A 10,883-nucleotide genomic window follows, 5' to 3' on the forward strand; every position below is an offset into this window, starting at 1 on the left:
CTGCAGATCCATGAGACAACACAGACACACACACACACACACACAGTCACACTCACGCTAACCTTTGACCCCGGCGTCTTTGTCCTCAGATGAGTATGCTAATGAGGCTGAAGGAGGCAGCCACTTCCTCCAGCCCTCAGAGATACGACAGCGACTCTAATACCAACAGTCACCAACACGACATCCTGGACTCAACACTCGAGTCAACATTGTGAGCCGACGACTCCTCCTTCCCAAGAAGAAAAAAAAAATGCATTCAGTTAACGTTTTTATGTTCAGCCAATGCAACATTTCTTTTGAATGCGTTTTTTCCAAGCTCACGGCACAGAAATCAAGCCACTCTAATTGTCATACCAGGAACCCTACGGGTGCAGGCAACCCAGAACAAGAGGAGAACTGAACAACAACAAAGAAGGAGCCAAACAGAAAGCTGCTGTTGCTCTGTTCTATTTTTGCACCGTCGTGGCCAACCGCTCTCCAGCTACTCCTCATGTACCGTTTAGACAAACAACTGACAGAAACCAGCGTTTTTACACCGTGTTATGGAGCATCATCTCCGTCTTCGTTATTTTCCTTATCAGCATCAGTACCGTGGTCTCCTTATTTCAGAAAAGAACGAGACTGCGTCGTGGGAGCCAAAACCACCACATCAACAAGCCCAGGCTCCTCGCGGCTCTTCCCCAGCTGCAATGCTCCAAACTGGGCTACAGATCGAGCTACAGGCCCTCTCCTCTGGAGCATGGTGCTGGAGGTGTCGTCTTCGTCATCTCCACAGAGACCAAATTCACTGGTTCCCAATGCCCCCCAGTGACACACACACACACACACCTATCACCATTCACCTGCCCCTACATGTGACTCCTTTTGTCCCAAACGGGTCGCCGTAGCATAAGCTTCTTCTCCAGAAGAAAAGTCTCTACTTTGGTGCTGGACTGAACTTTAAAAAGATGCCTTACTTTTTTTTGTAACAGACTATCCGCATAGGCTACTTTTTTTTAAATTGAGTCTTTTTGGCTGTGAACTTACAGGGCTTTAAAAGTCGACACTCTCTTTGCGTTGTGCCTCGGCAGGTGGGCTTGTAGAACTATCCTCATATCGAACACCAATGTCATGTTATTAAGAGGTTATTTGGGCTTGAATAGGGAATGGGACTTGGGCTTTAATGACATGCCATTCATTGTATTACTCCCAATGCGGAGAAGTTTGGATATAACTCCTTAGACGACCCCGTGAGATAGAAAAGTACATTTGGTTGGTGCTCAAAGTAAAGAATCATTTTGTAATGGATATGTCATGGATATGGGGGAGCGATTATTAAGGAATTGTTTTGGTCTCTGTACCTCGTCTACCTTCTATACACCCCTTTGCGCCTTTGCCGTGCTTGTCGTCTGTTTTGATCATGTGATGTGTAATGATTGTCGTCGTCATGACAAAATGTCGAGTGAACATGTAACAACGTGTATAATCCTGCTTTGTTTTCAAGTCATTGTTTTACTTGAGCTCATGTTTTAAAGTCATTTTTTTACTTTAGCTCATGTTTTAAAGTCATTTTTTTACTTGAGCTCATGTTTTAAAGTCATTTTTTTACTTGAGCTCATGTTTTAAAGTCATTTTTTTACTTGAGCTCATGTTTTAAAGTCATTTTTTTACTTGAGCTCATGTTTTAAAGTCATTTTTTTACTTGAGCTCATGTTTTAAAGTCATTTTTTTACTTGAGCTCATGTTTTAAAGTCATTTTTTTACTTGAGCTCATGTTTTAAAGTCATTTTTTTACTTGAGCTCATGTTTTAAAGGTACAAATGAGAGAGTACAAAATGGAAGAAGTGAAAGATTTAGAATGGTTATGGCTTCAGGTCGAAACATAATAGATTTGTTTTCTTGGCTTCAGAAATGTGTATATTTTCCCGTTTCCTCCAAACCTTCATCCTAGGAGGGGGGGGGGTGGAAGTGTGTTTTTTTGTCCGATAGTTATTTGTTTCCAGCATCGCTTCCGTTATCTTTCAATGTTTTGGGTGTTTCTTAGTCATCAATCCTATGCAACATTCATTTTGAACTCAAAAATTGAAGCCAAGCCTTAAGGTCAGTTCTTTGAGGTTTTTCAGCACTGCCAAGAGATGTACAGCAAGCGAAAGATTTTGTGAATCATTTTTGGGGAGCTGGTACAGTCTTTGTTCATTTACACAATGAAATCAAAGTTTTGTCTGTACGCTTGGAGGGGGTCTCTTGTCATAGTCAATGCAAGCACACACAAAAAAACAGATACGTAATGTGTTTGTCAGTCTGTATATCCACTTGCGAAAACCCTGCTCGCTTTGAGAGGTTCGGATGGTTGAAATGTTGAATTCACATGTTCTTATAACTCAATGAATGTGTAGCATTCTGTGCTATGTAAAAATATATATATATATGTAACATAAGTGTAAATACTTGATTACCTTGCGACATTTTGATGACTTTTGTAGCCAATTTGTAACTACTTGAACATCAGTATTTTGTGTACAGTCTCTTTTGCATCAGAGCGGGCGTGTGGAGTTTATCATCAATGCTCTCTCCAGAGCTTGGAGAACTGATTCTCAAGGTCACTGTGCTAGTCTTAAGTTATTTGTGATTCAATAAAAAAAACATGGTTATTTATTAATTAATGCAATGTGACTTATCAATTATGGCTCTCTACTAACATAAACCTGTCTATATATTTAATGTTTTTTTGTTTGTTGTCAATTTCCACTTTGTAATAGAAGATATACCATGTAACTGTTACATTTTATTTGGTATTTGTACAAAACATCGTGAAATATACACACAATACATTGAAATAAAACATGGGGAAATATTAACACATATATATACACACACACACACAATACATTGAATTAACAAAATCGTATAAATTATGCACAAAATTTCTACACTTTTCAATAAAAACTCTAAGTAGTCCAGGTAACTCAATTTTCTTGGCATAAAATGTCCATACAAATAGTTGTACAAAATACTGTACAATTGAAAGAGCTGTGCAAAACAGCAAATCATTTCTAAGTATATCCTATAAACAGGGACAGCTCCAGGCATAAGCGATATAAGTGGTCGCTTAGGGCCCCCGGCCACTAGGGCCCCCCCATATTTAAAAAAAACTCAGTCAGGTTCTCAACTTACTGTTGAGTTAGAATAGTAGAATACACAAGGTGCAAGTTTGAAATTTGGTTGTGCATCAGCAGCTCTTCTCTTGTTTTGTCAGTCACTGACAGTCACTCAATTAGCCATTCCTGCAAACAATTTTTAGATCGGTAAGTTAGTCTAGGCAGTTATCAAAACTTGTAGAAAATCATGCCGAATACCGACCGGGCCCAGGGCCCCATTAATTTTGTTAGTCACTCTCACTCTGATAGCATTAACATGACATGTCATGGCAAAATGAATGGAACTGAATGACATAACATGTCAACAGTTTCTCTCTGCACCATGGCGAAATGTGTAGAACAGCAGAAAACTTGCTTTAAAACGGCAAAAAATGTTTCTCAGCCCCATGGCAAAATGAGTAGAATTGCATGAAATGTATAATAAAATTGCAACCTTTTCTTTCCACCCCATGGCAAAATATATAGAACTGCTGAAAACTTGCTTTAAAACAGCCTCATTTTCCATATGCCACATGGCAAAATGTGTAGAATTTAAGGAAATTGACTTTAAAACTCTGTCAAAGGCAAGAGCCGGCCCTTCCTATAAAATAAACCCTGCAGTTATTTTTAAAAGAAATAATCATGGATATAGCTTAAATTGTTTGGACAGAAGTTCATTGTTTTAAAAGTTGGTGGAACATGAAAAAAAGAATCTTCGTTGGGTCTAAATTAAGGGATACAGCCTCTAGCAAACCTGGTCACACAGGTACAGTTAATATGTGGATAACCATTTTATAAGCAAATAAATTATGAAACTGTGATTTCTTCTTCATCCGATTCTGAGAACTCCGAGTGCTTGCTGGAGAGAGATGGCGACGAGAGGTTCGATCCGGCGCTGTTAGACAACTCGCGCCCCGCCGCGGGGGAATGGCAAAGGCCAGGCGCGCCTCTAGCACGGAATGGGTCCTCTTCCATCTCGTCCTCCTCTTCCTCCGCGGAGGACTTCTTGCCGACGTCGCTGAGATCTGGGTGTGGGTTCGTTTTAGTGGGCAGGGTCTGCTCTCGACAACCTCCTGACGACAGGAGCTCCCTCTCTTTGGAGTTCCTCCACTTCATTCTGCGGTTCTGGAACCAGATTTTAACCTGGCGAAGAAAAAGGAATAGTATAGCCAGTTAGTTCTGTTTCAGTTTATAGAGGTTGACTTTATTACAGAGTTTCAATAATACAAAACAGAATCAACTTTAGCATGCATGCGCGTTAGCGTAAATACACGCGCATTATGCACAGCTCAGCCCTGGGCAAATAAAAGTACGTGATTTACCTGTGAGTCTTTGAGGCCGAGCTTTGAGGCCAGCTTCTTCCTGTCTGGTTTGCTGATGTATTTCTGTTTCTGGAACATCTTCTCCAGAGCTTTGCGCTGCACGTCAGAGAACACCGCCCGTCTGAGCATCCCTCTCCTCGGCTTCCCTCTGTTGGCCAGCGGCCAAGAGAAAGTCCCGGGGATGGGCACGACCGATGAAGAGGCTGTGGTTAGAAGAGGGGGAAACGTTAATTCAACAAATAAACACCGTTCATTCATAAAAAAAAGCATGCCAAAACGTAGCAATCGGCTTAAAATAGACGTTAACATCGGTCCCCAACTAGCCTACTTTTTTTTTATTTTTTTTTTTACACTTGTCTACAAACTTTGCAATCTGTTATGATTGAATATGCTTCCCCCCTTTGGCCGCGGAATACGTCTCCTTTTTGAGTGAAATGGCACGAGGTGACTAATTAGCACATTGGTCGGTCCCCAGCCGCATTGGTATGGTAAGGAGGCAGCGTATCCTTTAAGGAACCCCGCGAGGACGGATAGAGGAGTTAATAAACCGTGAACGGTAATTGTGTAGTAATGAACTAACGCAGAAAAGATTTTGGACAGGCTGCGAATGCCATATATTATCGCGACAAAAGGAGATTTACACTTTCAAACTAAACACCACTGCATACCTGAATACTGATGCCGAGGGGCCCAGGGTGCATTTGTTCTGCCCTCAAATCATTTTCATTAAATGAACACGAACAGCTATTCAGGCCGCTCGAGCTGTTTCGTGAAGGTATTCAGCGCATCCCATGAAAAGACTCCCAACTCCCATTATGATTCGTCTGAATGAAAGCTTGGACTAGCGACTTTATAGACTTTTCTAAGAGATTATTATTTATTTCGTCCTGTTGATTGGCCCCAGAGTTTAAAAAAACGGAGAGGCGAAGGAGGTCGTTTTAAGGCATGATGTGTTTTTCAAGTCAGGGATATAGTAAAACACTGAACATCTGTAGTGTGCACTGATTAGATTATTGTTCATGCAAAGAATAATGATTTACAAGCCACTGAATTATTGCACACGTGCACATGTATGCCTATCTATAAGCCTACCATGTATTGCCAAATAACTTGGGCTAACCACTCATGGTTGCACTTCCCATAATCAGGCACAATAACGAGCTATGTGGTCTTGTGAGAATATTGAAAGCTGTGAATGGCGCCTAATAGGGAAATTAGTGTATGACTGGTCTACGCCTCTTGCCCGCCTGGTAGAAGTCACTCTGGGGTGCGTGGGTGGCTTGCGCAGGGGAGGGGGACTGACCAAATTGGTTATGGTGCTGAAAGCATTGTTGGCAGCCAGTGGCCCAGTGCCCCTGCCCTGTGGGAAAACCCGGGACCTTGCGGAGGAGACACCAAAATGGCCTTAATGCATGAGACCGTGTGGGGGGGGGGGGGGGGGGGGGACACGGACGAGACCGAACCGCAGCCCGTCTCGAAATTAAACCTTGATGATTCCGGATAATGGGTTAACTAGCAGTTGGGGGAAAGAGGGCTATGTTAGCGACCAGTGAGCTCAGCAGCAGAGAAGTCAGTGCAAATGGAACCAATTCCACCCAACCACACCACACCCACTCTGAAAGCACTGAAAGGTTCGCAAGCTAAGTTTTGTAGTGATATGCGTGCCTATACAGGGCGTGTGCAAAAAGGTGCAACTTTCAGAGCTTTGCAGAAAGCATTCAAAGCATTATTTGGAAACGTCGTTCTATAAAACATTTTTATATGAAAAGTTCTGAACGCTGTCCCAGTCGAGAGGTGAGTATGAACTGTGCGCAAAGTGCAATTAAACGGTGTCTGAACGTGCATGAATAGTTCTTTACCTGGGAAATATGCAGACCTGAAGAAGGCGGGGTGGAAGGATCCGTCGAAGTAGGGGAGAGAGAAGGCCTTGGGGTGCATACTGTGGTGGATGGCGGGGGGCAACGATGCTGTAGAGGAAAATACCATGTGTCAAGGAACGCCAACAATCAAGACAACACTCATGAAGAGACAAACAAGTTTTTGTCTCTTTTACAATATGCTAAGTGTAAAGGAACTGCTAAAATTACCAATTAGAAAGAAGGTAAAACTTTGTTCACACTCACCTGTCTTTGGTGATGGCGCAAGGATTGCGCTGACTCCAAACTTAAGGTACGTTGGATCTTTACTGCTCGGTTGTGACGTTTTCGGCGCGCATGATTCGCGCCTCAAGACAGTTGGAGAGACGATGCGCTCCAGTGGCATGGCACTGAAGGACATGGTGGTGGTGGTTGTCGCCGGGGAGACGCTTGCTGAGGGGAGCGTCCGTCTGAGGTGGTACCCCGGCGGCCTGCTTATCCGCAGCAAGTCCTCCACTAGGAAGCTGGAATGGGTTGGAAATGCGTTCTGCAGGGACTGGTGTACCGGCAAGGAGGCGGAGGGGCGGTAAAGGCCTGGGTACATCGCATTAGGCGCAAGGATGCTTGGGATCATCATGGTCCCGTCCGTAGTATAACGCAACACGAAACGATCTGTTGAAATACTCCGTCAAGAACACATGAGGATCTGATAGGTTCCAATCTGAATGACTAGCTTTACTCCTCTGGCTCCTCTACTCTGGGGAAGGCGTTTTATAGCGGGCTGCCCCAAAGCTCCTTTCAGAACTGTCAGCCTCAACAATGAGGTTCAACAAAGTTCTCTACATGGGTCGCTTTCAAGCGCCGTGCCGGGAGCGCTGATTGGCCAGAGAGTGCAATTTATGATTGGATTAGACTCCATAAGCAAGGAACACACAATGTCCCTTCCACAAAAGAGGCATAGTCATCAATTTTGAATATTGACCACGTTCCATTGAGGCTCTGCACTTGGGTTTTGTTTAGTGGAGACGCACGCAAGGCTAATTAAAAAGCGATCCTAAAAGATTCAGACATCATTTGGGGCTTCTGAATGAGGGCTTAACCCAGAAGAAGCAACTATATTTATTCAGCTCCCCTGCTGTGTTTTAATAGATCAAAAGTTCGAATGAAAGCTACAGCGCACTAAAAGTGATACTATAATAACTCGATCATAACGACGACAACAAACAGCAAAACATTCGTATTACAACAACAATGGTAATACAATAAATATCGCATGAATAATGCATCAATAACATAGGCTATGAATATTGACAATCATTCTCGCAATCATGATAACACAGATAGGCTCAATCTAATCGCCGTGGTTTCATTTAGCATCCCTTATAACTAGCCTACTTTGAAGTGTGCATTTATTTAGGGATACGTGGATTGCGTAAAATGCATATTGGCTTCGTGTTTCACCGGATTCTCAACACTCAATCTGGACCTCGTCATGGAATAATGTCTTAAACGGATTTCTGCTCTCGGAACGCTTTAACAGATGTGTTAAATATCACGGGCTTTGCAAAGTCTTCATTCGGTTGCGCCAGACCCAGGCCCACTGCACATTTGAGCGCAAAGGAGAAGTGTGCGGCCCTCACCGTGACACTGCTGATCCTGTTAACCATGAACTAACTGTCACCCTCAGCTGCCATGGCGCCCCTCTCGCTTTCTCTCCCTCGCCTTCAAAAAGCCCTACTGGAATAAAAGCTTTATTTCTATAGACGTGGTTTGTTCTGCTGTTTTATCCAGCTGAATAAAAGTGCATCTGTGATTTGATTTAAAACGCATTCATATGAGCGCACTTTGAAAGCTGGTATAAAACTCATATTAAAGCGGGATTTGAGCTGGTTGCCGTCGCGTTTAGTTTGCTCTGTCTTTTAACCAGGTATTAGAATGAAACTAAATCCATTTCCAAACCGAAATTAATTCATGTTACCGTCGCGTTGATTCTGCTCTTGTCTTTTAACCAGACATTAGCATTAAACAAAATCAATTTCCAAACCAAAATTCATTCATGTTACCGTCGCGTTAATTCTGCTCTGACTTTAACCAGGTATTAAACAAAATCAATTTCCAACACGAAATGCATTAATGTTACCGTCGCGTTGATTCTGCTCTGTCTTTAACCAGGAATTAGCATTAAACAAAATAATTTCCAAACCGAAATTAATTCATGCTACTGTTTTTTTTTCGTGCCAAAATAGTGTATAGGCTAAAATAGTAAGCATATTCTAACAATGTCAAACGAATATAGGAAAAAACGAAAACATAGCCAGCTGTCAAAAAAGCCTAAGTTTGTAAGACGCATTTGTTTATTAAAACCAAAACAAAAATATAGGCTAACGAAATAAAACAACATATCAGGGAATGGAAATGGGATACCTAGTCAGTTGCACAACTCAATGTGCAACTATTCAACCTACCAGAAATGTTTAATTCATATTAGCCTAAATATATTCTTATCAAGTTAGGCTATAATTTAGGCTATAATTTGCTTTCAGGACAAACAATGATAATTCGATTTTTGAAAGCATAAAAAACAATTTGCACGTGATTTTTAATGTAGCCTAGGTTGAATCGGCATTACAGCCAATATATTTAGCCTAAACGTGATATAAAAGTTATTCGAGAATTATAGCCTAAGTGGTTAAACATTCATCGAATGTAAAGTGATCACGATCGGTTAATTAAATCGGAACGCCTCCGTGAAATGATTCCCTCGTGAAAGAAAGTGAACGCTTATCAGACGCGCCGGGACCCCCCCCCCCCCCCCCCCTCAAAAAAAAAAAAAAACCTGCGGTAACATCGTCACCATTCACAACGAAAGTAACTAGACCTTCAAAGCTTTTTTATGAGCCTATATATCTTTAATTTGCTCCAAAAATCCTCCCTTTGTGACTGCAAGCAGATGGTTTGCAGGAAGCCTCGATCACCGAGACTAATTTCTACTAGCTTTGCAAGCTTGCCACGTCTTGGCCTCTTTTACCAAACAGAGCAAAAACAGCTGGCTCCGGCTGAATTAATGCCATTAAAAGCACATCTCTAAAATATTACAGGACCCCCCCCCCCCCGCCGTGTCCCACCCTCGAATTGACACAAGACAGACTGCTTCTGCATTGAAACGGAAAAGGGGTCTACTGAAAGACCCGGACCTCAGGTCCTTAACGCTGCCTCCACATCTCAAAACAATTTACTAAATAGATTAACTTAACCATTGTCTTGCGTCACTTTCTGCTTCGTTAAGTGAATGGGTTGAGTAAATATGTTACCCATGCATGAACGCTTCTGTATGGCCCGTTACATTGTGTCCAGGGTCCGACAGGTGGTTAGCTGTTTATTATTCTACCATTATATGTTGGTGACGTCAAGGAAAATGAAATTTTCAGAGCGCGGATGGACAGATTGCTCTGACTGGTACGCATTCTCCCGAATGACACCAGTCATCGAGCTACCCCTCTTTAGTGTCTGACGAGGAGGTGTCCCGTTTCATTTTCAAAGTGGGGGAATTCTCTTTTCATTACTCCATTGTGGGCCTATAAATTCGCCCCAGGGGAACATTGATTTCACTCTTTCAAGAAGAATGAAGATGGTATGACAATGATCCAAAATGATATCCGTCTTCTACAACAACAAAAAGTACCCGGTCTACTCTATACAGAACTGCAGATAAAGAAGTGATTATAAACACAACAGCCCCATAGACATAATATGCTACCCTTCCTTAAACCAGTTCTGAAAACAGGCCAAACACCCAAAAAGACTAGGTTACGCACAGCGGTTTGTTGACTTTCATTGCGAATCCAACGACTGCACATTTCAATTGACTGAACAATGTCCTTTAATGTAGCCGAACTACCTCAGAGAGTCTACAATGCGGCGGTGTATGGACAGGCTCTCCGGTGAGGGCTAAGCTAACCTTTATGCAGTGCAACAACAACAAAAACGCAGAACAATCCAGCGAATTCGAAATGCCACAAGATTCAGAGGAGCAGTGACAAGCATTAAATCGATATTAACTTTGCATTAAACATAGACCCCTCCTCCCCAAACGGAGTAAAGCCATATCTCCTCGGGACAATGCGCTCTGTTCAGAGATTCCCTTGCACCTGTTCTTTGACTGCTGAGCAGCCAGTCCCGTGCGCTCAGTGGGCGATGGGAGAACAAAATGTTCTTTTCATCCTAGGGCGGTTATTTAACTCATGCTTTGTCGGACATGATCTTTCAACGTTGTAGTCTTGAAGTGTACATTGATTACTTCATGTTTAATTCAGCATTCGTTTGCTAAATATACTGCATGTCAGTGGTCTAGCCTATGCATTGCACTGCCTAATTCATTAATATATAGTTATGCTATGATATCATCTGTATTGTCAGTTTATAAGCATACCTCTGAATAGGTAGGCCATATTTGTGCCCTCAAACCTATGTACATGTAATGTGTGTATTTTACTGTCACCATATTGCCCAGTACTGGGACAATGTGTGTAATGTCAACCTTTCCCCCATCTTTTGGCACTCTTATATCAGCACCGCGCTGCCTGCATCTC

At 42.4% G+C, this 10,883-nt stretch overlaps 2 protein-coding genes across 6 annotated transcripts in view; one reads left to right on the forward strand and one right to left on the reverse strand.

Moving 5' to 3' along the window:
- Window positions 1-2,766, forward strand: part of nav2a (neuron navigator 2a) — a 146,237-nt gene extending 143,471 nt beyond the window's left edge. For 4 of the 5 annotated variants that reach the window (XM_046349803.1, XM_046349804.1, XM_046349805.1 and 1 more), the window contains one exon: window positions 90-2,766. In XM_046349803.1, coding sequence (XP_046205759.1) covers window positions 90-215 — 126 coding nt within the window. In that variant the 3' untranslated portion in view covers window positions 216-2,766. The remainder of the gene's footprint in view (window positions 1-89) is intronic. The other variant, XM_046349807.1, reaches the window with a different exon arrangement.
- On the reverse strand, window positions 2,755-7,015 carry dbx1a (developing brain homeobox 1a). The gene is made up of 4 exons (XM_046349808.1): window positions 6,562-7,015; window positions 6,298-6,405; window positions 4,439-4,641; window positions 2,755-4,259 (listed from the first exon to the last, which is right to left on the reverse strand). Exons 1-4 carry the CDS (start codon window positions 6,929-6,931, stop codon window positions 3,924-3,926), a joined length of 1,017 nt encoding a protein of 338 aa, XP_046205764.1. The 5' UTR covers window positions 6,932-7,015; the 3' UTR covers window positions 2,755-3,923.
- Window positions 7,016-10,883: the final 3,868 nt, after the last annotated feature.

Source organism: Oncorhynchus gorbuscha, linkage group LG05 (genome assembly GCF_021184085.1).
Source record: "Oncorhynchus gorbuscha isolate QuinsamMale2020 ecotype Even-year linkage group LG05, OgorEven_v1.0, whole genome shotgun sequence".
Classification (NCBI taxonomy): Eukaryota; Metazoa; Chordata; class Actinopteri; order Salmoniformes; family Salmonidae; genus Oncorhynchus; species Oncorhynchus gorbuscha.